Source organism: Panthera uncia, chromosome D4, assembly GCF_023721935.1.
Source record: "Panthera uncia isolate 11264 chromosome D4, Puncia_PCG_1.0, whole genome shotgun sequence".
Classification (NCBI taxonomy): Eukaryota; Metazoa; Chordata; class Mammalia; order Carnivora; family Felidae; genus Panthera; species Panthera uncia.
This window is the reverse complement of record NC_064807.1, coordinates 72,126,347-72,152,826: the sequence shown is the minus strand read 5'-3', so window position 1 is coordinate 72,152,826 and position 26,480 is coordinate 72,126,347. Positions and strand designations below refer to the sequence as shown.

Genomic DNA, 26,480 nt, shown 5'->3' with positions numbered 1-26,480 from the left:
ACGTGTGGCATGGATTCAGTCGGATTGGAGAGATTGGGTTTCGAGGCCGTGGGACCCTGGCAGGCCGCCCTGGGCCCTGGTCCACCCCCAAGACAGGAGGCTGGATGCCATGTGCTGGCTACAGGAAAGGTGTAAGCAGAACAGCGAGCGGCAGAACCTCGGGGCTCAGAATGTTCCAGCCCCAGACAACCGGTGCCACTCCCGTGGGGGTGCATGCTGGGCAGGAGGCTCCAGCCAGGGCACCCCGGGCCCTCTTGATGTTGGCCGCGACTGAAGGGGAAGCCTGGGAGGCAGAAGGAGCTGCCCCTGCAGCTGGAGCCTGTCCCCGGCCCAAATCAGTCCTGGGGGCTGGCAGCTGCAGTCCTTTGGCCCAGGGCCTCTGTGGCTCCTGTGGGCAGAGACTGAAGGCGGGAGGGACTTGGCCTGAGGCTTAGAACCAGCTGTACCCAAGGGGGTGGCCCAGGGAGTGGGGATTCCCTCTCTTCCCTGATCTCTCTCTGTGGCTTTTTGTCCCTAGTCTCAGTCCCACCGTGGAGGGAAGCAGCTGGACTAGGGCGCATATGGAGAGGGGGGCAGGGTCTACCTAGTGCATTCTGTGTGCCCGACACTTCATGACGTGCTTCATAGATTCCATTCAGCACTCCTACACTGCTGTGCCTACTGGCCCATTTTATAGAGGGGGAGCCTGAGGCCCAGGGAAAGAAGGGTCCTAGTCAAAGCCACACAGAAATCAAGGAGTGGTCTGACCCCAAAGCCAGCTGTACAGATCTCCTCCGCTCCCCACCTCTCCCCCGCCCTGCCTTACATTGTGGCTCTAGTTCGGGGATGCGTTTTTAGCACCAGGAAGCTGGTGAAGCCCCCGTCTCCTTGTTCCCAGAGTCTCATCCCTAATCCCTCCAGACACCACCTTTGTAGACACATGCCCCACAGGGAATTCAAGAGTTGAACGACATAGGGGCGCCTGGGTGGCTCAGTCGGTTAAGCGTCTGACTTCGGCTCAGGTCACGATCTCACAGTCCGTGAGTTCGAGCCCCGCGTCGGGCTCTGTGCTGACAGCTCAGAGCCTGGAGCCTGCTTCGGATTCTGTGTCTCCCTCTCTCTCTGACCCTCCCCCGTTCATGCTCTGTCTCTGTTTCAAAAATAAATAAACATTAAAAAAAAAAACAAAAACGAGTTGAATGACATATCAGCTCATCTAAGTGCCTGCTTCCGAAAGCCAGGGATGCACAGCCTGGCATCAGACAGTCTGCATCGTAGTCCTGCCACCTTTCCACCGGGGTCCTGACCTAGTCCTTGAGCATCGTGAAGACTCAGTTTCTCCATCTGTCACGTGGGACACTGACACCTCCAGGTGGGGGTCGCGGCGGGGACCGTGGAGACATCCCGGGCAAGAGCTTTGCACACGGCCGTTGTGTTTTGGGGTCTCCCTTGCGAACCTGTTCCCACTCCTCCCAGCACCTTCCAGCTTGTGCGTGGCTTTTCACTCTTGTGCTTGTTTTTACTCCTGAGCCCTTTAGGGCATCATTCTGCAGCCCCTAGCTCAGGGCCGAGAACACACCACATAATCATTTGAAATCCCTAAGTCCCTGTTAGATAGCCAAATGAATGAGAGAACTCATACAATACCTTATACATAAGAAAGTGCCCCTGGCTGCCATCTATGTGATGTCCTGCTTCGCCTCGCATTCCCGAGCTACCCACCCGCTTAACCGATGAGGCCGTCAAGGTTCGGGGAACCCTGGGGCCCCACCCAAGGCCCCGGCAGGCTCAGGGCAGATTGAGGGTTAGGATCCCATTCTCGGCAGCCACAGGAACTGGGTCTGGGGCTGAAGGTGGCTCAGAGGGAGCCTCTTGTTTCAGGGTCTGTCTTAACCCCTCCTGTGCCAGCCGTGGCAGACCGTGAGGGCCGAGGAGGGACACTTCCTGCGGCTTCCTGTGGGATGTTGGAGCCCACTGATTGCAGATCTCTTCTCCAAGCAGGAGGAAGGGACCAGCTGGACAGCAAGCCAGGCCAGGGTGATTCACCAGGCAGCGGGATGTAGTTAGTGGGTAGCTGACTCGGCGAAAGAAAGGAGGGCTGGGGAGGCAGGGGGGCAAGGAGACAGCGGCAGGCCGCCTGCTAAGAGGCATTCCAGCTGGGCCAGCAGGGGAGGAGGGAGGCAAGAGCGGGGGACTCGGAGCTCAAAGGCCCGGGCCCGGGGCCATCTTGGTGCTGCCTTGGAATGTGACCTGAGACCAATGCCTTGGCCCTCTGGCCCCATGTCCCCACCTGCACGGTGTGGCAGGGCACAGCCATCAGCAAGCTTTCTTCTACCTATTCCTGTCTTCTACCGAGGCTGGAGCCAAGGAGTGGGAAACAGACATGCCCTCCTTCTGCCTCAGTGCCTCCTTCCTGGCTGTGAAAGGCTGGCTTTGCTCTCTGTCCTAAGCCCTCTGCTGGCTCTCACTGGGTGATCTCGTTCCTAAGCAAGGCTTCAATCTTCACGTTCGCACAGATGATGGGATTACAGTTCTGGTTGGTGCCTGACTGGTGTCCGTTTCCCCTGCTTGACCGGAAGCCCCAGGGAAGGCAGGAGCTGTGTCTGGTTTTGTTCTGGTGCTGGGCACAGACCTGATACCCGGTACATCTGGGTTGAATGTAGGTCTAACGGCTCCCGGCCAGCCGTGGTACGAGCAGTGCTGAGCCGACCGTGAACCTCCGCGTGACCCCAGCCACTGTTTCCCAGGGACTTACTAGAAGGAGCACCTGCTTCCCAGGACTGAGCACCCACCTTTTCGCCCTTTGGTCCAGGAGGTCCGAGGGGGCCCATGACGCCTTTGTGTCCCTACAGGAAACAAGATGACAAGAGGTGAGAGCGTATGGGCGAGTGAGGACTTGAGAGGCACAGTGATGAAGGACAGGAACTCGGAAGTGAAGAATCTGGGCTGTAAGTTTGGGTCCCGGCTCTGCCCCACCTCGCTGTGTGATTCGGAGCAGGCCCTGTGCCTCTCTGGGGCCTGGCCTCCCAGACAAGCCATGTCGGCCCCCGGCACACCTCTAAGAGGGGTGCCAGCGTGGATGCAGAACTGGGTTAAGACCCTTCCCTTCTGCAGACAGCAGGTGTGACGCCCAGACAGGGAGCGAGCGTGGCACCCGCCATGGGAAGGAAGGACTCAGTGAAGGCACTCGGAGGGGGACGGCGCTTCTGGCTGCCCACCCCCGCCCAGCCCACCAGCGGCCTCTGACCCCCACGCTGCTCTGTGGGCACAGGGACCTTCAGTGGCCCGAGGGCCACCTGCAGCAGGGAGGTGGTAGGGGCTGAGGCCAAGGCACTCCTGGGTCCCTGCCTGCAGGACAGAATTCCAGAAGGGGGTAGGTGAGATTTTCTTACATCATAACCAGCCAGTCCCGGTTCTCCTTGGGCCCCCATCCGTCCCGGAGCACCCTACAAGAGGTTACAGTTAAACCAATCATATTAAAGACAAAGATGATAAATATTCCAAACTCAGCCCTTCCCGATAACTACATTTCATTATTACCTACGCTCTCGCGTATTTCTGCCCACGGAGTCTGTGCAGTGGACAACACACAGTCCTGCATAGCTCCTCCCACGTGCCCATTCAGTGACATCATGGCGGCAGCATGCAATCAGCCAGGGTGGGAGCATTTGCACCGTGGACACTTTAAGTGTCACAAAACGGCTCAGCCGTTGATCAGTGCACACTGGCAGCTCCGAGATGCCGTCACCTGTCTGCCTCCCCCCTGCTTGCCCCCTCTACACCTGCCAGAGCCCCGGGGGCCCTCCTTCAGGGCAGGCCAGCAATAGACCGGGACACCCTCGTAGTTACCCATGGATTCGTAGCACCTTCACCCTGATCCTCATGGAGCTATTTCCAGTAGGAAAACTCCTTCTTCCTAAAAAACACTCACGAGGGGCTGGTCCCCTCTCCCTCTCCTAAAATGGGGCTTGTCAATCTGGGTCTGCGAAGGACTTCAGAAGACCCACCACCCCCTTCAAACTGAAAGAGATACTTGGTGCTGTGGGTACTTTTGCAGGGAGAGAGGCTGCGGGTTCTGCAGGTTCCCAAAGGGATCCATGATTCAAAAGAAGCGGCCAGGACAAGGGGTCGAGCTGGCGATACCTCTCTTTCTGCCCTTGGCCCCCCTCTGCTCCGTGCCTCAGCCCACCCCACCCCACCCAGAGGGTTCTCACCGTTGGTCCCAGGCTGCCCCGGGACCCTTTAGGGCCTGGGGTGCCAGGGGGTCCGGGGTCTCCAGGGACGCCCATCTCACCCAGCTGTCCTTGGTAGCCCTTGGCACCCTGCAGTGGAAGGAGAGACAGGCTGTCACCAGGCCCCATAGGGAGGTGGAGACAGACGAGAGAGATGTGGGGCAGGGCGAGGGGAGGAGGGACTGGGGAGGTCATGGCCCCAGGAAGCATGGCATGCCACCTTGGCTCCTGTCCGGCCCTTCTCGCCTTGCCTCCCTGGTTTTCCTTCAGGACCCTGAGGGGAGAAGGAGGGAAAGAAAAGGGTGAGAAATACGGAAGATTAGCGCACTAGCTCCGAGGGCACCTGCTGGGTGCAAAACTCACCCGTGCTCAATGCCCCTGTGACCTTGAGTGTGACCTAACTTCCCGTGATGGGAGGCTTTGTCTGCAAAGTGGGGACAGGGGTCCTATGTGCCTCAGAGAGCTGAGAATTCAACCTGCTCTCACTCACCAGGTGCATGGCCCATATAAGCGCGGGATAAATCCTCATTTCATGGCGGCTGCTAGGCGCCCAGGCTGTCCCAACGGGAACAGCTCTCTGCACTCCCTTTGCCACGCACTGTTCCAGCCTCCCAGCCACGCTGAGTCTTGGGCCCGATCAAGGCCTCCTCCCACCTGTGGTGACCTCTGGGCTTCCAGAAGGTGAAGGGACTTGCCCAGAACCCTGATTCAACTGTCGGTCTGTCTGAGTCCACATCCAGGGCTGAGGGTACCCACTGATGACACGAGGCATCTCATCTCTAAGATGCTGCGGCTCACTTCTGACAATCCCTGGGGCCGTGTCCCACTGACAGGGTCTCCCTCCCTTGGGGGCTGGAGTTGGAGGGGATCGTCACAGTGGGGCATTGTGCGGGGAAGGTCAGCTGCCCTCCCCCGCTCTCCCACTGGGGTACCCAGGCCACTCCCTCCAACAGGCCGCTGTGCCCCCTCCCCCACAGGGCATCCCATAATGCAGCTCTGCCTCGCCCTGCCCTGGTCAGGGCCACACATTTCAGCAGGGTGAGTGAGTGCGTGTAAGTGTGCATGTGTGAATATAAGAGCGGGAGAGAAGAGAATCCCAACCCTGAGCCACACTGGTTTGGGATGTAGGGGGTGGGCCAGGCAGTGTTTCTGGTTTGGAAAGGACATCCTGATGGTCCACAGAAGACAGTTCTCTCAAGGCCCAAACCTCAAGGGGAGCTGGGAAAAAAAACACCTACATTCTTGGCAAACACTAAAGAGCTAGTTTGACTCAATCTCTATGGCTGCATTAACAGAGGGGCTTGCTATAGGATGAGGGAGATGATAGTCCCACCTTGGAATAGGAGTAGGTACTGACTGTGATGGAGGAAGGGCAGGAAGACGGGATCTTAGAGAAACCAGGAAACACATGGGCTAACCCAGAGGGACTGGATTTCTGTCTGCAGATTTCTGCAGCTGCCCTGAGGCAGCAGCAACTATGTTCTCTGGGGTGGTCAGTGGACAGAAGTTACAAGGAGGCTGGCTTTGATTTAGTACAAGGGAGAGATGTCTGCTCAAAAGACAAAACATGGCAAAAGTGTACTGGAGAAGATGTCCAGTCCCTAAAGGAAGTGCCGTTCAGCCCACTCTGGGGCCCTCAGGAAGGAGGGAATGGTGATCCTGGAAGGACAGACTGTCCTGTATTCTGGTGCTTAAAGCCTCATGCGACCCTGGACAACTCCCTTTCCTTCTGTGTGCCTCAGTTTCCCAACTTCTTTTTTTTTTTAATGTTTATTTATTTTTGAGAGAGAGACAGAGCATGAGCGGGGTAGGGGCAGAGAGAGAGAGGGAGACACAGAATCCGAAGCAGGTGCTAGGCTCTGAGCTGTCAGCACAGAGCCCGATGCGGGGCTCGAACTCACGGACCCGGAGATCATGACCTGGGCTGAAGTCGGATCCTTAACTGACTAGGGCATCCAGACATCCCTCAGTTTCTCCACGTCTAATATAAAGGTCTTGAACTAGCTTTTGCACTGTCTACTCTGGTGGCCCCTTGCCACACAGGGCTACTGAACACTTGAAATGTGGCTACCAGGACAGAGGAACCAAATTCTTAATTCAATTTAATTTTAAGTGATTTAAAATTAAACTTAAAATTGACCATTCAGTTATTATAAAACTTGTAGGGATGTTTGGAATAACTTGGGGATACGAATCTACATTTTCAGCTGTATAGTTCATGGAATCTAAATACAGATCAAGTATTTCTAATGAAAATCTAGCATCCTAACTGAGATGTGCTGTAAGAGTAAATTACACATCAGATTTCGTAGATTTAGTACAAAAAAAAAAAAGAATGCAAAATGCCTTACTAATGATTTTTATATTGATTATATGTTGCAAATGTTACCATTTTAGATATATCGAGCTCAATAAAATAGACTATTAAAATTTATTTCACCCACTTCTTTTTACATTTTTAAAATGTGAGTACTAAAAAATTTTAAATTACACATGTAGCTTGTCTTCTGTTTCTACCGGACGGCGCTGTGTTAGCAACGTCAAGGTCTTTTGCTCCTCCAAAAATAAAATAGTAACAACCATCATGGCTTCAACCAGGGGCCAGGCACTGTGTCCATATTCCACATCATACCTCATCCAATTCTGGCCACAGGGTTGGGAGGAAGGGATTCTTTGTTCCATTTGAGAGCCAAAGGAATGGGCTCAGTGACATGAAGGTGTTTTCCACAGGCCACCTAGCCAGGTTGGAATGGAACGCGGATCTTCAGTGTCTGGGGCACCACTGTCCCAGGATGGTCATATTTGGGAAATTGTGAAATCATGGTACAGGGGCTGGTGGAATTTGTCAACACACTGAGGTGATTGCTTTGGCTGATCTCTTGTCAGGAGGAGAAATGAGTCAGCACTGAAGAATTCAGCACAGGGCCAGGATGCCGGGAGTCTCCCCCAGGACAGGGCGGCCGGCCACTTGTTGTGACGGGCCCTCTCCAGCTGGGAGCATCCCTCATGGTGTGGGAAATCCTGAGTAAGGGCTGGAGCAGCCAGTGGGGTGAGGCTGTGGGGCCAGAATGAAGACTTTTGCTGGGCCCCCATCCATGTAGATATATTTCTGGAAAGGCTCTGATGGCTCATAAAATTCTATTTTTAAATACTCCACTGTTTCCTGGCCAGAGTGGGAGATACTTGTCCCGCAGCCCTGATGCCAAAGAGACTCAAATACAAGCCTCTCACCACCTCCGTCACCCAGCACGCACTCAGTCTGGCCCCAGTGAACCTCTCTCCAGCTCCAGTATATGAAAATTGGTAGAGACAGCAAAATATGGACACGAACGCTGCTACCACCACCAGCACCACCACCGTCTGTCCCCATCACTGTGGCCACTGTCACCACGACTGCCACTGCTGCCACTGCCATCGCCATCACCAATATCGCCACCATCATCACCATCTCCACCATCATCCTCACCATCATCACCATCCTCACCATCTCCACCATTATTACCATCATCCTCACCATCTCCACCACCATCACCATCATCACCATCACCATCTCCACCATCATCACCACCTCCACCATCACCATCATCATTACCACCATCATCCTCACCATCATCACCATCCTCACCATCTCCACCATTATCATTACCATCATCCTAACCATCCCCATCACCATCACCACCATCATCACCATCACCATCTCCACCATCATCATCACTACCATCATCCTAACCATCTCCATCATCTCCACCATCATTTCCACTACCATCACCACAATCTCTACCACCATCACCACCGCCATCATCATCACCATCACCAATACCATCACCACTGTGACCATCATCAACACCTGCACCCAACCATCAATATACTACCACTATCATGACCACAACCAGCAGCTTCCAATCATTTCCTCTTCCAAATTCTTAAAGATGATATCTATTTTCTGGCACATAATATAAAGCACTTTCTTTTCCAAAGTTTCATTGACTCTTTAAATAAGAAGGCCAAGGCTCACAGAGAGACAGCAGTGATCTGCCTAAGGTCACCCAGATAGCGGGTGCTCGAGCCAGAACTTGACCTTTGGACTCTAGACCCAGGGCTATTTCTGCCACATGTCGCTGCCCATCCCACAACCACGATACTCAGAAGTTTGCTAAGAAAGAGCCTCTGGAATGTTGAAGCCTAAAGGGATCTCGGCACGCATTCCTTCCAAATCCATACCAAGCACGTGACCCAGAGAGGGTGATGGCAAGTGAAGAGTCACACAGCAAGCTCCTAGTGGAGAATCTTGGCTGATGCCCCTCCTGCTGAATCTTCCCTGCTAAATCCAGTGTGGCTGAATGTGGGACAAGGCCCGCAGGGCCGGACTTGTGGAGGGTGTGGAAGCCAGACTGAAGAGTGTGAGGTACCAGTCTGAGGGCTGGCCATGGGAGGGCTAGGCCAGGGAGGGACATGGTCAGCTTGGTTCTCTGGGAAGCTCCCAGGTGGAGGAAGGATACAGGGGAAGGCCTTCAAGGGACTGCTATCAAAAGGCCTCCCCTCCTGTCCAACTGCCTGAGCAGGCTCGAGTCGTGTCCCCCCCAGAAGCCCCAGGTGCTGGCATGCAGTCACACATACTCACCCGGACGCCAGTGATGCCAGGGGGCCCGGGGGGCCCATCCTCGCCCTTCAGTCCCTCCTGACCCTTGTCACCACGTTCACCATCAGGCCCGGGGTCACCCCTGTCCCCCTAGGTTGAAGGGGAATGGGGAGGGGAGAGAGAGAGAGAGAGAGAAGATATTAGTCACTAAGCCCAACAGAAGCGCTAAACCTCAGGGCTCCATTCGGATGTCCACAGCCAAGCAGCCCTTGGGTTCCCCTGATTGTTCCCGGAGCCACCAAAAGGGTCAGGTGGCATGGCCTGGCTGGCACAGGGAATACCCCTGCCATGGTGCCTGGGCCAGTGAGGAGGCAGCCCGGAGGGAACACAGAACCCTGACCACTCCCGCCCCAAGGAGTTCACAGGAAGGGGGTGGCTTTGGGAGCCTCGACTGTGTCTCCCCAGCAGGGACACACTGGGAGGACAAGAGTCTTAAGACGCTGAAGGACATTTTTAAAAAGGAAAACAGCTCACCCAATCCTGACCCTCAGAACTAGCTCCATTTTTCTGAGTTGCATTTTCAGCACTCGCTTACATGAAAACAGTTTACAGTAACAATAATAAGGAACAGGTCACAGTTTCCATTGTTAGTCCTGGGCTCGGACTGGTGGGACAGCTGTGGCAAAGCCATGAGGCTACTTAGCAGTCCAGTCTATGCAGCTTTAAAGGCATAACCCAACTGCACTGCATGGTTCCATCTCCTTTGTTTTGTGTTTTTGTTGTCTGACTCTACCGTGAGCACCGTCTCCCATCGCTGACTGCTCGGCCCTCACTCTCGCCGGCTGCAGAGCACGGCCTGCGTCCAGGGGACGACAGTTAGCACTCGCACGGCACTTGTCCAGGATCTGTGCCAGGCCAGGGCCCCGCGGGCAGAGCAGGTGTGAGGGGTGCAGCACAGGCCGTGGCCACAGAGGAGCAGGGTGGCGCCTGTCAGAAGGCCACCCCCATCACGGCTGGCAGGCCCGGCGGGGGCTCGTGGCCAGTCTGCAAGGGGCTGAGCTGGGACTGTGCAGAGAGACCGTGGGAAAGGGTATGAAGTCACGGACAGGAGGGTGGGGGAGCAGGCTGGGAGAAGGGGAGTGTATCTTGGCCAGCTCTGCTTTCCAGCACCACACTTCACAGGGAACACTGATAAACTGGTGTGGGTCCGGGAGAAAGATTAGGGTGCAGAGGGCGTGAAGCCGGAGACTGGGAACAGGTCTGCTGAGAGCGTATCCTTCAGGTTGGACCTACTGGGGCCCGGGGCCTCGGCTCTGGGCAGAGGAGGCTGGTACAGGGGCCTGTTGGGGAAATTTCTAGCCCAGCTGAGGGCGGGGTGGGGGGGTACTTCCCAATGGGGAGGAGTCCAGAGATGAATGGCATGGATAAGGGAGGGAGGCTCCAAGCTGAGGTGTGGGCCAGTGCAGAGCAGATCTGGGCACCAGGAGAGGGCTGGACAGGTTGGTTTCTGAGATCCCTGCCCACTGAGATTCTCAGGCTCCAAGCCAAGCCCGGCATAGAGACGGAGCGCTTCCCAGATGACTCCTGCAGACTCCAGCCCCAGGGCTCCCCTTCTGGCTTGTCATCTCTGGCCACCTGCTCTCCTAGCTCTCTGAGGCAGACAGCCTGTTCCAGGTGGCCAGGCTTGTTTACAGAGAGGGGCCTCAACCTGAGTCCTACAGGGGCTCTGGCTCCAGGGACTACCCAGAGCCCCACATCCCAGGCTCCCACACAGCAGGGGTGGTGTTCTGGTAGACCCCCTACAGAATGGGTCTGGGGGGTCCTGGAGAATCCTAGAGTCCTAGGACATCCGCCAATGCTCAGAAGAGCCTTACAAGATGTCTAACTCAACCTTCTTGATTTACACATGGGGAAACTGAGGCCCAGAGAGAGGAGACTTCCCATTAGCACATGTGAGTCAGTGGCAGAGCACGGGTGAGACCCTAGGGTTCTGGTTCTTTCCAATTCCAAGGTTCTCTGCGCAGGGGAAAATACTTCCCTCCCCCCTGGGGTTATGTTGCTTAAATTCAAATCTTGCTGCTACCTCTCAACAGCGGTGTGACCCGGGGCAAGTTTCCTCATTTGTTAATTTTTTTTTTAACGTTTATTCATTTTTGATAGAGAGAGACAGAGTGCGAGCAGGGGAGGGCCAGAGAGAGAGAGAGGGAGACACAGAATCGGAAGCAGTCTCCAGGCTCCGACCTGTCGGCCCAGAGCCTGACGCGGGGTTTGAACCCATGAACCGTGAGATCATGACCCAGTCTGAATTCAGACACTTAACCGGCTGAGCCACCCAGGCGCCCCAAGTTTCCTCACTTGTAAAATAAGCAGCAAAAGGTCACTATGAGGATTGAAAGAGCTAATCCACGCGAGTAGCTTAGCAAGGTGTCTGGTGCGTGCATGCTGGATAAAGGTTAGCTCCACTAGGAGGCATCACCACCACCATCTGCTGGTCAGCAAACTCAAAAGAGATAATCAGCGTAAAAGCGCTCTATATAAACTATTGAGTGCTGTGCGTGTCCGAGAGGTTAGTTTCACCACGAAGGTGATTCTTAGACAAACACCATAAAGACACCAGATGGTCTCCTGGGATTCGTGTGAGGACCAGGGAAGATACTGTGCACCTGAGCAACTACTCGGGCCCAAGGTCTACGCTAGAACTGGCTTTGAAAGGGAGTGAAAGAGGAAGAAGCCAGGACCAGGAGCCGAGATAAGAGCAGAAAAGACTGTGTGAGGCACCCACCCCTCCAAGCCCCCACTCTCCTCCCACCTCAGCACGATCCCAAGGAGAAGAAAGGTGGCTGTCCAGAAGTGGGAGAGGCCCTCGCATTGTGCCTCAGTTTCCTCATCTGTCAAGTGGGTGGGTGACAAATCTAGCCCCCAGGGTACCTGGGAGGACTGAATGGGTTCACTTATGTAAAGGCCTCAAGGCAGTTGGTGCAAGCGCATGGTGAGTACACAGAGCATCTCAGCCAGAATGTTCCTCAGTGTCCCCGCAGTTCAAGCGGACATTTGGCAAAGGGTGTGGAGGGGCTGTCAGGTGGCTCCGGGTCTCCCCGGCCAGGACCTGGCTGTATCCTAGGATGCAGCCGCGTTGGAGAGGAGAGAAGGCTGCCGGACGGCAGACAGGGGGTGCTCTCAGCCTTGCAAGAAAAACCAGAGGCAGAAGCAGAGCCAGCCAGGGGCCACATCATCGTCATCGAGGTTTCCTGGTAGATGGGGAGGCCGGGGATCCAGGGCAATGACGGGGACAGGACAGTGGGAGTGGAGGTCTGGAGATGGGCTGCTTATGCGAGGTCACATGAGAGTAAATGGCTGACAAAGGGCAGCCTGGGATGTGACACTTGGGACCCTGGGCTGGGGAGCTGAGTCACAGTGTGACAGATCAGCCCTGGGAAAAGCCCACTTCCTATGCCAGGGCAGGGCCAGGGCTGGCAGGCCTGGGCTACAGGTGGCACTGGTAAGTCAGAGAGTGGCACCAGCCTGCCCCGGGGTTCAGGGGAGCCCTGGCACCTCCTGGCACCTCCTGAAAGTGCCAGCCTCTGTGGCTGACAGAGGAATCTCCGGGATGCAGCAGGGCAGACTTAGGCCTATACGCTTTGGTGCCAGTGAACCCTGGGTTTGAGTTTTGGATTCTCTACTCGGCCACAGACTCTGGATGAGTGTGCCTCTGCCTCCTTCTGAGCCTCAGTCTCTTCACCTTTAGATTGGGCGCATGGTGCAAAGAGGTAGCTGAGGCTTGGGTCTTGGCTGTGCGTCCTTGGGCAAGTTGCTTAACCTCTCTGAACCTCGGTTTCCTCATTTAAAGACAGAACTGATCCCGGACCATTAACTGAGGTGTGACACGACACGAAGGGCTTAGTATAGTACCTGATACATATGTGACTAGTCTGCCATAAATAGTGGCTTACAGGTCATGGGTGGCGATTCTGATTTTCCTGATCTTTTAGGATGTTTGGAAGATCCCAGATATCAAAGCTGCTGGCCCTGGGCCGGGCACAGAGCAGGTGCTCAGGTACTACCCTTAACCAAGAGAAGCTGTTGTTTTGAGGAGAAGGGCAGCAGCGAGCAGCGGAAGGTGGGGAGGGTTCCTAGGCCCCCGTCCAAGCGGGGCAGGAGGCTGCTGCGGTGCTGGACAGCGCTGCCTTCAATAGATGCCAGAGGTCTGCTCTCAGAGCTTTATGGGAACACAGTGCTTCTGAGAGAAAACTTAGGTCTGAGATGGGAGGGTAGTGGGGGGCAGAGGTAGAAGGCACTTCCAGAACACCTCCCCCCCTCCCCAGACCCTACAGCAGAAGGATGCTTACCTTCAGCCCATCGGGCCCTGCAGGGCCACCGTCACCCTCAAGGCCCGGCTCTCCCTGCAAAGGGTGGTGGGGAAAGATGAGGAGACATTACCGGGGTGGGGGGGCCCATGTGCTTTTACTTCCTCCCCCTCCCTGGGGCAGGACGCCAACCCTGTCTCCGAGCAGTAGGGCCCTGGCATGCCTGGCACAGAGCAGGTGCCCGGTAAACGGTGGCTGAATTAGTGAGCGAGCAGGGGGGTTGAGGCACCCTCTTCAGAAAGGAGGAGCAGCCCCCAAGCCACGGCCTGCTCTATCTGCAGGGTTGGTCAGGTGGGGGCGACAGGAGGTCCTGAGTTGCAGTGTCCAAGTTGGCTGGCCGGACTGGGAGGCGGTGCTTGCCCAGGGCTTCGAGAAAGGCTTCGATGCCACACGGACCTCAGTCCCCCAACTAGGCTTCCCATTCACCGGCAGCGTGACCACGAGCGAACTACCTAGCCCCCCACGGGCACCTGTCTTCTCCCCTGAAAATTGGGCTGATACCCCTTCCTTTAAGGGCTCCTGTAAGGCACAGTATGAGCACCCCACAAACGGCAGCCACTAGGTACATTATTTCTGGAACTGGAGCGAGCTCTCATGGAACTCCTCGGTGGAATCCCATTTCTCAGATGAGGACAGCGAGGCCAAACTTAAGACTTTTTTTCTTTTTTTCTTTTTGCCAGCAAGTCTGGAAAGGATACCAAGCCCCGGAATCCCCATCTGGCCCTCGGCTAGAGTCTCTGCTTGCAGTCCCTGCTCCAGAGATGCCCCTGGACTTTTCAGTTCTCCAAACGGCTGTCGCAGGTGTTTGGGTCTCTCTTTGCTTTCAGAGCTCATAGCCATTCAGCACCGTCTGAGGAGCCTCAGAAGTCGTCAGATGCAGGGATGGCAAAGGCGTGACAGGCGCACAGACTAATGGATTCACCAGGACGTGGCCCCATGAGGACAAGGCCTCCGGTCACTCACTGCTCTGTTCCCAGTGCTCTGAGAGATGTGCCTGGCACGCAGTGGGGCTCAAGTAAGTGCTCGTCATTCTCTTCCTTACTGCGCCTACGTGGAGCCTCGGGATCCTTCTCAACATGGCACTCCCAGAAAACTGCACTGATCAGTCTTCGTTGACACACAAGCGCTGCCATCTCACGGCTTCAGGCTCCACACTCATCGTCTCCCGCCCCATGGTCTTTCTCGCTCTTTCTATGTCCTAACTCAATTTGTGGAGCCTCTGTTAACTCAGGGCAGCGGGGAGCAAGAGGCAATGGAAAAACGGGAAAGGTGAGAAATGAGGGGGGGCTTGGGCTGGGCCTGGTGTTCCCACGAACTGAGGCCCACACTAACTCCCCCTCCCTGCCAGACTCCACATTCTGCAGCCATCAGGTGCTAGAGGATGCCTGCTTTGTACCCCTCCCAGTACCCCAGGCCACATTCAGGCAGAGACCTTGTAAACTGGGCACAGAGCATAGAGAGGTAGACAGAGAGGCATCCCAATGCTTCACAGAGAAAGAAAAGCTTTGTGGGTTTCTGCCAGAAAAGGGGAAGATCACCTTCCATGGAACAGTTTTCAGGGATGAAAAACAGGTGTTTTTCAGTAAAAGTGCTTGCAGGTCAGTAAGTTTGGGGGCTCTGGATGAATCCAAAAGGAACCAGTTTCTTGGCTGCAGGCCTTCTCAGAGCCTTGAAAATGCTACTGCTGATATGTAAGAGGGAACACGGAGCATGCAGTGAGTCTCAGACGCTTTGACCGCTTTGACCGCTTTGACCACTTTGACCACAGAACCCTTTTCTTCGAAGAGTGCCTCTACAGGGTGGAAATGCTGGCCCACCAAGAGAGATAGACGGGATGAGGCTGAAGGGATGCAGGGTCTCCTTCTCCCTGAGGCTCGGGGAGGTTGAGTGAAGCCCTTCCCCCCACCCAAGCGCCCCTCAGGTGGCTTTCCAGGGAGAATGAATTTGCTTTGACTTACCCGCTGCCCAATGAGGCCCTGTTCCCCAGGGGTGCCCAGAGGCCCAAGGTCACCCTAGGAGAAGCCAAACACAAGTCCATGGGGGTGGGTGGGGCCAGTCCCAGCCCTGACTTCACCCTCCAGTTCTCACCAGCTCGGATTTCGGTGGGGAGCTGGGGAAGCACCTTCTTCGAAGGACCAAAGCGAAATTGTAAAATGCCAACCAGAGCCTCCGCTCCACGGTTGCCCTGGCCACGTCAGGACAGCCACGGCCACCACCACCATCAGGCTCACGTGGACAAGGCAATGTTCTAACTGCCTTTTTATTTCCCATGTGATCCCTCACCGCGACCCTGCCAGGAAAGGTGTCTTCTTTTCCGGAGGAAGACACCGCAGACCGTGGGGTGACAGAACTAGCCCGAGCCCATGAGGCTAATAAGTGACAGATTCAGGATCCAAACCTGGGTAGTTAGGCTCCAGGGAGGATCGGATGCAGGGACGGTAACTCTGTGGCTGCCCACCTTCTTTGCTCCCCTGAGAGCCTTGGAGAGAAACCCAAAGGAGGAAGAGGCCCTACATGAGCCAGAATAATGTCCCCCGCCCCCCAGAAGATGACCGTGTGGGGATGTGCGCACTAGTCTCCCTCCGTGCTAATGCCCGAAGGGCCCAAGGAGAAGGGGCTCTGAGCCCCCAGCCCTGCCCCCACCAGAAGGATCCCATTTCTGTCTGTTTTATATACGGGGTGGTTTTCTGCATTGTTCGCGCAAAGGATTCTGGCACTAAGTCAACAACCAAAGTCCCAAGCCTGGTCCAACTCCCTCCGAATGGCAGGGAGACTCAGGCACGGACAGGGAGGGGTTGTCTGCCTCTCGTCCCACAGACCCTCGCGGGCTCCCCCAGGCCCTGCCTAACAAGGCCCTCAGGCTGTCAGCATCACTCATCAGCCCTGGGGCCTGCGTAGGGAGCCGCATCCTCTCCCACAGCAGAGAGGGGAGAGGGCCCTCCCCAGAGCCCGGGTATCAATGGGCACCTGTTTCCCGGCAGGTAATGAGGGGCACGGGTGCTGAGATACAAGTGGTATCGTGGGAGGCCAGGAGGTGCGGCTGCCCCAGCATGGGGCGGGTGCCAGAGAAAACACCACCGGGCAGGGGGCAGGGGGCAGGGGCAGGGGCTCCCGGCCAGCTGGGCCCTCCACTGTGGCCATAGTCAGGACCCGCGCCCCGGCCAGGAGCACAGAGAACTCATTATCCCGGCACAAGAAAGGCCCGTTTCTCTTCCGTGGGGAGGACGTGGCCGCCAGCTGGGCGCTGGTTTCAACAAGTCACTTTTCTCTTTCATCCTGCCTTACCTTCATCCCGGCTTCCCCAGGAAGGCCCGGCTCTCCTACTGCACCAGGAGGCCCCTGCAAAAAAATGCCATTGGTCCCTCCTACAGCAAGGGCTGGCCTCTGATTGTAAGGGAGGAGATAACTTAAGCAGGCCCAGAGAGGGCAAGGAACGTGCCTGAGGTCACACAGCATGAGACACAGAGTTGAGAGCAGGCTGCAGCCTTCTCGGAGCTGGGAGCTGGGATCATAGTGAGGGTGGTGGTTGGGCCCAGGGTGCTGAGCCTCGGGGCTCCCCTGAGGCTGCTGGAGCCCTCTCCTTCCCCACGAGTGTGGTTTACCACATTAGGAGCCCCTTGGCAAGCACAGGGAGGAAAATTTCAGGATTCACATAACAACAGGGGAAGAAGCCAATAAAGGCTGTGTTCAGGGCTGACTGATCCCAGTCCTTCCCTCCAAAGCTGGGCCGGGATGACTAAGGTGGGGAGGGGTCTGAGTTACCATCATGGGCATGGCCACCGCCCCTGCACGAACCCAATGCCGTGGTTCAGTTTTCTCTGGATAAGGCAGAGGCGTCTGAGGCCCCATGGGAGCCCCCTGCTGCATGGCCTCAAGAGGGCTCTCTCTGCAGTCAAACCTCGGTGCCGAGGTGAAGTCCAGCAGGGGTGGGGTGCGGCATCGTTGTTTTCCCCGGTGCCACAGAAGAGGCACTGCCAACCCCCATGAGGGCCCCGGGACCCCTGCAGGCCAGGCACACAGCAGTCCCTGGGACAGGGAGCCCAGACCCTCCCCTTATGCCTAAGGCGGATCTGCCCTTCCTGCCAGGGTGTCTAACCTTCACTTTCTGTGGGACACAGGACATGACCATCCGCCTCCCAGGCCAGGCTGGGGACCCCCTGAGGAGGAGGGGTTCGAGGGGCTGATGTCTCCCCAGCAACGTCCTGGGACAAACAAGGGGCCCTGAGCACTCACCTGAGGTCCCATCTCTCCAGGAGGGCCAAGTGGTCCCTGGGGTCCCTGAGGGCCCTGGAAGACAGACCGACACACAACAGTTTTGAGACGGCAGCCTGGGCCCTCTGGAGGGGCGGATGAGGGAGAGGATCCATAGAATCTGGGACTCTGCGGCCCACGCCCCCCATAGCCTGTGTCTGCAGCTCCCCCCTCCCCATTGGTCTCCTGCCACCCCTCCATCACCTGCACTCTCTCCTGTTCCTCCCCCTCAAATTTAGAGGGCCCTCCCCTACTCAGAAACCTTCCAGCTCTCCAAGCAGACTTGCTCACTCCATTCCTTCTGCCTGGACACCTCCCACCTGGGGCCCACCTCTAGAAACCCCCACCCCGCTCCTGCTCAATTCAGTGTTCAAAATGGCGTCTCTTGGGCCTCAAGATGTGGGACTGTAGCATGACTCTGGGGGGGCAGAAGCCTCCTGTGCTCCCCCTGCCCCAGGCAGGGAACCCTCCTCCTGCGCCTCTCGAGACCATCCTCTCCTGTCCCTCCCCAGCAGTACAATTCCACTGCCTCCTCGTGGGGCACCCTGACACTTGGGCTGTTCTCCAAACCCATCCTTCCAGGAAGACCTCCTAAAGGGTCACCTCGGTTTCAAATCACTCACTGTCTCCTGTGGCCCTTGGGAGAAAGAGCAAGCTCTCCCCACGGCTTGAAGCGACCGGCCCCTGTGACCCCCTTCTCCCCGATGTCCGATGTCCAGACCCTACAGTTCTATCCTTCCCCACTTGGTGACCTCAAGTACTCTGTTTCCTCAGCTTTAGTCTGTGCTGAGCACTCTGTACACGTTACCGGTTCATTTTCACAACAGGATGGCAAGGTAAGGACAATTTATTCCCATTTCACTTGCAAGAAAACTAGGCTGGAGGACAAGAGTGCTTAGACTCAAGCCCAGAGCTCCTGAGCTCCCTGGCCAGCGCTCACTCTCTCTACCCTCCGAGGCCTGTCCCATCAGGGAAGCAGGGCCCTGGTACTGTCTCCCTCCAGCCTCCTTCTTATACGACCACATCCCACACTCCCAGAGGTGGCCCATCTGAGACCAGCCTGCCGGGGGGCAAAGAGGCAAAAGAGGGGGGCAAGAGGGCACTTACCGGTTCTCCTGGGAGGCCCTTGGTGCCCGGAGGGCCTGAGGGACCCGGGATGCCCTGCAGAGAGGGACAGAGGTGACTTAGTCCCTTCGCGGCTGTAAGCCTTCACCACGTGTGATGGTCCGACCCCTACCCTCCACCAAGTGACAGATGGGGACACTGAGTCTCAGGGGAAAGAGGCAGGCTGGAGGGTCGTCCGTGTAGAGAGAGTGGGCAGCTAGAGCCTGTGGGGTTTCCACAGCAGGATGGGAATTCGGCTGACGTGGCTATAATCTCCCGGCAAAGCCCCACGGAATTTCCAGAACTGGTGTCACTTACCGGGAAGCCTCGCACTCCCGAGTGCCCTCGCTCACCGGCCGCACCCTGGAAACGCATTTGGGGTCATTAGAGGCACAGATCACAAAGCAGGGAGCGGGGAGGGGGCTGGCGGCCTTGGCCTGACGTACCTGTTGCCCGGGCTGGCCCGGTCTGCCCTGAGGTCCTGAAGGGCCCTGCCGAAACAGCGTGTGAAGGTGGGTCAGGGTGCTGGGGAGTACCCCTCACGGACACAGGACCCACACCCCATGGCAGATGGAAGGAACCGGTGTAATCATTCACCCCTCTCTCCACCATGCAGGTGGGAAACTGAGGCCCGGTAAGGGGAGTGGCTCGCCATAGTCACCAGCTGCTCTGGAGAACCAGGGAGCCTTTGCTCCTGCTGGGAGTAGAAGCAATCTCGACTCTTGGGGGCCCTAGAGGGGGCCAGGGGCCCCCGGGGAAGTCACCAGAAGGTACCTGCATTCCTCCTCACTCCCTCAATCCCCTGGCTCCCTCTCGTTCACTGCTCTCTCTCCGTTGCCCCCCTGCTCAGACTCCAGGGCCAGGAGGAGCGGCCGTGAGCTCTCAGCCTCTCTCGGACTCCCTGCTGCCCACAGCGGCCTCATGCCAAGGAAGCTGTGAGCCTTGGTTCCGGAATTCCTGACCCAGCGTGGGAGGCATGAGCAAGGGCAGGCCACGGGGTTGGTACCTTGAGGCCCCTGGACCCCTGCTCCCCGGCTGGTCCATCTGGTCCTCGGGGGCCCTGGAATAGGAAAAAAGGACTAGCATGGTGGACAGCAGGGGTCTCCCTCGGGCCGGGAACCAGGAGGGCAGGGCTGCCCAGAGACTTGGGCCTTTCCCGGCACCAGCCTGGGGCTCCCTTCTCCTCCCACTGCCCGCACATCCCGAGCCTGAGGCTGGCCACCCGGGTGCGGTGTGCCGAGATGGCTCCACCTGGAGGGACTCCGCTAGAGGCCCCATCATTCTGGAATAGAGCCGGTGCTGCACAAATGACCCTGTTTAAAGAGACCTCGGAGGTCAGCCAGCCAACGCATTTCATAGTTGTGGAGGCTGAGGGCAGAGCCGAGCCACGCGTGGCCCAGTCCCTCCAGTTGGGCCTTCAGGTTCGGCTGTTGCATGCACTTCCCAGAGCACACATGAGGCAGAAGCAGGTGTGTGGTCCGCAATCCTTGGGGGCAAACCAAACCCTCAGGGAGGGTCTGAGTCTGCATGAGGCTGGGTGTCTGCAGCAGCCTCCTCCAGCCCGACGTGCAAGTCAATCCGGCCCTGCTCACGGAGGAAGAGCCGACATGTGAAGGGGGCAGGAGCGGGGCAGGGGTCAGGCCGCTGTTCCCTGGAGCCCCAGACAGGAATCTTATTCCTTCGAAAGCTAGGAAACCGCCTGGGGCGGGTGGAATGTGCTCCCTGCCCCCACTGCACAGATGCGAATACTGAGGCCCAGTCAAGGGCAGTGATTTGTCTCAGGTCCCTTAGCCCATCAGCAGGTGTATCTCCAGGGTTCTACCTACTGGCCCATGTGACCCCCTTATAGGAACTCCCACAGAGATACAGATGGGATCTAGAAAAGGCCCCCATAGAGAACAGTGCAGTGTTTGTCCTGCAGAGGATCAGAGAGGTCATGCTGGGGAGACAAAGAGGGTCCTGTGCAGGAGGCTGGCCCACCCCGGACCGGGAGTGCGGGGGCCAGCCACAAAAGGAGGTGAGGGAACGTGTCTGGCTGGAGGGGGGGGGATGAGGGATTGAAAATAGGACAGGAAGAAAGCATTTAAAAATTGAACAAGGAAATTTCGTTTTGTTTTTTTAAACATTTTATTTTTAAGTAATCTCAACGCCCGACATGGGGCTCAAACTCACAACCCCGAGATCAAGAGTTGTGTGCTCTACTGACTGAGCCCGTCAGGCACCCCAGAAATGTTCAATTAACAATTGAGCCAAAGAAAGCAACAATTCCTCTCATCAGCTACCTGGGGCTTCCAATGCATCATCTCCACACCAACGGCCTTAAATAGAGCCTCATGGGGGCGCCTGGGGGGCTCAGTCAGTTAAGCATCTGACTTCAGCTCAGGTCATGATCTCACAGTTTGTGGGTTCGAGCCCCACGTCAGGCTCTGTGCTGACAGCTCGGAGCCTGCAGCCTGTTTCGGATTCGGCGCCTCCCTCTCTCACTCTGCCCCTCCCCTGTTCGTACTCTGCCTCTCTCTCAAAATTAAACATTAAAAAAACATAAATAGTGCCTCACAAACTGAATAAACCCAGGACAGGGGACGACGCCGAGCCTCAGTTATCTTGTCTCAGAAATGAGGCTGAGAATCTCTCCTTTAAGGTGGGAGATAACACCCCCCCCCCCCCGGCCTCTCATAAGTGCTCAGGAACAGCCGGATCTGCCAGAGGAGGTGGCAGGTTCGCCGAGGACAGGGACACAGAGGAGTGGCTTGGCAGATCTGGCCTCAGTCCCTTTCTCAGAGCAGGAAGCTCCAAGCACGCTATGAGAGCCAGCTGGGAGCTTTCAGAGACCCAGTACTGCACATTAGAGGCTGCGGGTGCTGGTTCTGGTTCTGTTGCTGGACTGCTGTGTGGCCCTGGGTAAGCCCCTTCCCCTCTCTGGGCCTCTGTCTCAGATGGACCCTGTCAGGCCGTGTGTCAGGCTTTCCGCCCCTGATTCATGAACAGGGGCCCGGTGGAGATAGAGACACATTGAAGGGGGGACATCCCGAGCCACAGGAGCTGGGACAGAGGCTCAGCTGCTGGGTGGGCATCAGGGCCCTCCTGAGGGCTGGCTTCTGGCCCCTGGCCTCTGTCTCTAGCTGAGGCACAGACCTCCCTGGAAAGAGACAGCTCTGGGAGTGCAGTGGAGGCCCAGAGGTGTTGATGGCTTGGTCTGAATCACACAGCACCCTATTTGTCCTTGGAATCAAGGCCTTTCGGAGAGAACGGTTTTGAGATCTGTAATAATGGTAGTGAAACAGTGGTGGTGGTGAGGATACTCACAGCTCTCATCCTCGTTTTGCAGTGAGGAAACGGCCTATGGTCACACTGCTGGTAAGCGGAGAAGCCAGACTCTGAACCTAACTCCGCCAGATGCCCATTTCTTTCCACCACTCCCTGTCATTGCTTCTCAGTGTGGGAGTGCGCTCCCCATATGGGGGTGTGCAGGTCAGGGCCTGCAAGGAGCCTTGAAGGCCCGAGCAGGATGCTGGAGAAGACAATGTCTAAATTCCCTGTTAGCTGGGAGGTGGCGATGCCTTGGGAGCCCCCAGGGAGCTCGGGGAGAGGCTGGTGCTGCTTGGAGGGAGGAGGGGGCCCAGCCACCCTCCCCCCACCCCGGCCCCCTAGGGCAGGGAGAAGAGCAGGATGGGCGCACACTCTAGCTCTTGCTCTGGGCCACGCTGTAGCTCGTCCTGTGTCCTGAGGGCCCCCCAGTCCTGCTTGCTCCTTCTCCAAGTGAACACAGGCCAGCCAGCGCTGCTGGAGGCAGGCCTGGGTTTTCCATCAGAACCACATGTCTGTCCTCTTGTAGCCACTCCCCAGGAGGAAGCTTGCAGTCAGAGCCGGGGCTGCCCTTCGGGCAGTCCGGGACAGAAAATCTGGCCAATTGCAGCTCTTGTGACAAAGGGATGGACAGCCGGGAGGGAACGAACAGGCGCCCAGCGCCTCCCACACCACTGCCCTATCCGGTGCTCACCGCGCGCAAGGCGCCTGCAAAGGGATTTAATCCCAGGGCCCTCTGGAGAGGTTAGTTCTGTTTTGTTCACCCATTTTGCAGAGGAAAGCTAGAGGCCCAGAGAGGACTCAGTTGCCCAGGGTCAAAGAGGGAGAGCCAAGATTCGAGGAGCTCTAAGCCCCATTCATGGGAGCAGAGTCTAATGTCAGGCACGTGAACCTCAGAATCCTCACGACTCCCTCAAAGTGGGTGGTGGAGGGAGACTGTGGAATCCCCCAGGTAACGAACAGGGATTTTAGACATCGTCTTTTCCAGCACCCTGTCCCAGAGCAGACCCTGACCTCCACATCCCCCTGTGACGGGGAGTTCACTCCCACACTGATAAAGAGTGACTGGCGGCCGTGGGAAAAATGGGCATCCAGCTGATGTGCGTTCATACTCCGGGTCCTTACAACTTCCTCCTCATGTCACCCACCAAGGCCTGAGGTTCCAGAACTGGTAACTGGGAAGGCTGGGACTTGCCCCTGTCTGACCCCGAGCCCCCGAGGCCTATGGACCCAGACCCTGTCAGCAGTTCTACCAAGAGCCAAGGGCCTGAGGGCCCATCTTGTCCCCTCCTGCACATGGGCAGAGACGCAGGCAGGGCCTTCTATGTTCCCCATGGCACATATGGGGAAACCGAGGCTCGGAGGGTGGCCAGGTCTTGCTAAGGTCACTCGGCAGGCCAGTGGCTTCGTGGAGGCCTGTCCAGAATTGAGCTCTTCTGCAGGCACAGTATGCGTCTCTCTAGGATCCCCCCCCATCCTTCAGTTACCCCTCTGTGAAGTGGCCAATGGTGGACCATGAGGCCAGGGACTCAAGGGGCTGTTCCCACAGGTTTTGCATTCCTGCCAAACCCAGCAGGGGGGAGGAGCTCATGTTCCCGATGCTTCCCTCCCAGCCCTGGAGACTTTTGATGTGGTTTGGAGCCTGGGTTTCCTCAAGCAGGAGATACATTCTTCAAGCCACTGCTGGGAAGGGGAGGTAAAGCCAGCGGGGGGAAGCTGTGAGTTGAGGACCTTGAACCCTCCAGCTAATCTGGCTTTCTGGGGCAGGGGGTGACATGCTCAGGGTCAAGGTGGAACTGGCTGCCAGCAGGCCTGGGTCCGCTTGCAGAGACCCAGGACATGGCACTGGGAGGGGCCCTGCTGGGCCAGAGGAATGCCTCTTAATCCCCCCTCTCCCTGGCTGACTGTTCAGGCCATCTGGTTTGGGGGAAAATTTAAAACCACTTGAAATTCAGCCAAGAGGAGACTGATCACAGATCCCCCGTATGGAGCTTGGATATCAGGCCTCGGCTGCCGGCTCTACCTGTGCCTTGGCGTTTCCCTCCTACAAGGCTGCCTGGCCCAGCACCCGGACACCAGTTGGGGGCAGAAAACCACTGCATCAGCCCTCCCTGCATGACTGAAAATGAGACTACGTTCAGTATGCCAAAGAGCCAGGTTCCCTGGGTCCCCATCCCAGCTCTGCCACTTTCTAACTGTGCAACCTGAGACGAGCGACTTAACCCCTCTGTGCCTCAGTTTCCTCGTCTATAAAACAGAAATAAGAATAGCACCTTCTTTATAGAGTAGTGTTGAAGACTAAATGAGTGAAACATGTGACAGACAGTACCTGACACACAGTAAGTACTTTACCTCGGGCCACTGTGCTCAGGCCAGCCCTTGCTTAAAATCCCCTGTGGCTCCCCACTGCCCTTGGAAAGCAGCCCACAGTCTTTGCTGTGCCGTTCGCAGGCTTGGCACCTGCTAATTCTTCATCTCATCCCTCTCGCCTGCCCCTCTGCTGAACCACTGGAGACCCCGAAGCATGCCACACCTTCTCTCACCTTAGGGCGGTCCGTTACCCAGAACCTGGCATCAGCTCAGCTGTCTTCCTCTCCCGAAGCCTTCTCTGAAACCCTTTCCAGGCTCCCAAGCTGCCTGTGCATCATCACCATCAATGTGCCAATGACCCTACGCTATGTGCCAATGACCCTATACAATCTCTTTGACCTACTGGATTGAGCCACACGAGAGCAGGCAGGGGTCATGCCTGTCCCATTCTTTGTAGTGTCTACAGAGCCTTCAACAGTGGCCAGCACACAGCCTGTGCTAAATAAATGGCGGTTGAATGACCAACTAAATGAATGGATGGACAAACACAGGTACCACAGAGCTGGTCTGTACCCACTGGATGGTGAGGCCTGGAGCTCAGAAATGGGCTGGAAGAGATGGCTGGAAAGGGGGTCCCAGGCCAACACTCAGGCCCAGGATGAGCCTGGAACCCCGTGTGATGCCTGGAAACCACCAATCTCAGGGCTGGGCAGGGGGCAAGGACCAGGAGGGAGCCTCTCTGTCAGGTGGCCCCTGCCAGCATCAGCCCCCCGGGGACTGGGCCCTGCTTACCCGGCGTCCCTTTGCTCCCCTCATGCCTGGTGGACCTCGAGATCCTGGAGGACCCTGTGGGGAGGAGAAAGAGTTTGGAGAAGCCCCCTTTCCGGTAGCAAGGGGGCGAGAGGGAAGGCTAGGAGCATAGGGGTGAAGCCTGGCCGCAGCCTTCAGACAGGCAGTGCTTGGGAGCGGCCCCTGGGCAGGCCCAGTGCCTCTGCACAGAAGGACGCAGCCCAGTGGGAAAAGCTGTCCCACTGGGAGAAGTGGCCCACAAGCCAAGCCGTAACCCTGAGCATGAGTCAATGCCCTAGGCTTGATGCAGTGGGGTGGGGGGGAGGGGGGTGCTTAACCTTTCCTGGGAGTCCAGGAGTAAGAAGAAGCCTCCCTGGATGGATGAGCCATTTTCTCCTGTATCTCAAAATCGACAACCAGAAGCTACCATGCCATGCCTGACCAAGGTTCTCCTCAAATGCCCATTCCCCCTTTTCTCTCTCCATCAGCAAGGAGACGATGGCAGCCCCGTGATCTGTCCCCCGCCCTGACCCCCACTATCAGCTGCAAGCTTTGACCAGGGCAGAAAGAGCCCTGGTGTAAGGACGGGGGAAGAACCAGACCGTAGCCCTGGGGTGAGGGAGGGGGAGGCAGGGAGAAGGGAACAGGGCCTGGCCCAGGGAAGCCGCCGGGTTATCTGGTTTGATGCAGGAATGACAAGAGACGCAAGGGAGAGACAGGGAGGGAGGGAAGGAAAACACAGGGTTGCCTTTGTTCTCCAGCACCTGGCACAGCGCAGACCCATGACAGGAACGTGGGGACCTGCTGAAGGACCCACCAACAACCTAACAACAGGCGAGGACAGAGGGTGGGGAGGAAGCAGGAAGGAGGAGGAGGAGGAGGCTGCCTCATTGTCTCATTTCTCCCCCGGGTTCCGGCCCGGGCTGCACACACCAAGCAGCGCCTTCACACACAGCAGGCCAGCCGGACCCCTCCACGAGCCTCCCAGCTCAGCAGCGAGCCTCAGACGGGGCGTGCTCCTTCTACAAGGAAGAGGCAGCTTCAGCCCCCTGCAAATACCAGGGAGAGGCCCAGCTCCATTTGGGGCCTCAGGAAAAAGTTGCTGTTCCCGTTCGTCCCTCCCCACGGCCTTGAGGGGTACAGACCCTCCATCAGCTGCTGCCGAAGGGCTGATGTGAGGGGCTGGGTCCCAACTTGCCCCTTGTCAGCAGAGCAAGCGGGGTGAGGACCCAGGCTTGGCCCAATAAGAAAGCAGATCTGACTCCGGGATGGCAGGAGATGGGAAGATTGGGTGAGGACGAGCCATTTTACAGCAGGATCTTGGACCGCATCAGGCATGCAATGCGTCACTGGGAAATTTCAGGAGCCAAGTCTTGACTCTGAGGCAGTAGAATAGAGGACTTAAAGGAGCAGACTGCTCCACCAGAGAGCCAGGTTCAAATCCCAGCCCTGCCACTTCCTAATCCTGTGACCTTGGCAAGTGATTTCCACCTTTTGGGCCTGTTTCATCATCTATAAATGGGGATAATAAGAATCCCTAGCTCCCGGAGTTGCTGGGAAGACAAA

General features: G+C 57.0%; 1 protein-coding gene across 1 annotated transcript in view; it reads right to left on the bottom strand.

Moving 5' to 3' along the window:
* The window catches only part of COL27A1 (collagen type XXVII alpha 1 chain), a 137,555-nt gene that overhangs the window by 20,769 nt on the left and 90,306 nt on the right, over positions 1-26,480 (bottom strand). Inside the window, 14 exon segments of the mRNA XM_049637373.1 lie at positions 2,772-2,825; positions 3,372-3,425; positions 4,194-4,301; positions 4,432-4,485; positions 8,833-8,940; positions 13,137-13,190; positions 15,113-15,166; positions 16,440-16,493; positions 17,388-17,441; positions 18,513-18,566; positions 18,828-18,872; positions 18,956-19,000; positions 19,516-19,569; positions 24,918-24,971. Coding sequence (XP_049493330.1) covers positions 2,772-2,825; positions 3,372-3,425; positions 4,194-4,301; positions 4,432-4,485; positions 8,833-8,940; positions 13,137-13,190; positions 15,113-15,166; positions 16,440-16,493; positions 17,388-17,441; positions 18,513-18,566; positions 18,828-18,872; positions 18,956-19,000; positions 19,516-19,569; positions 24,918-24,971 — 846 coding nt within the window.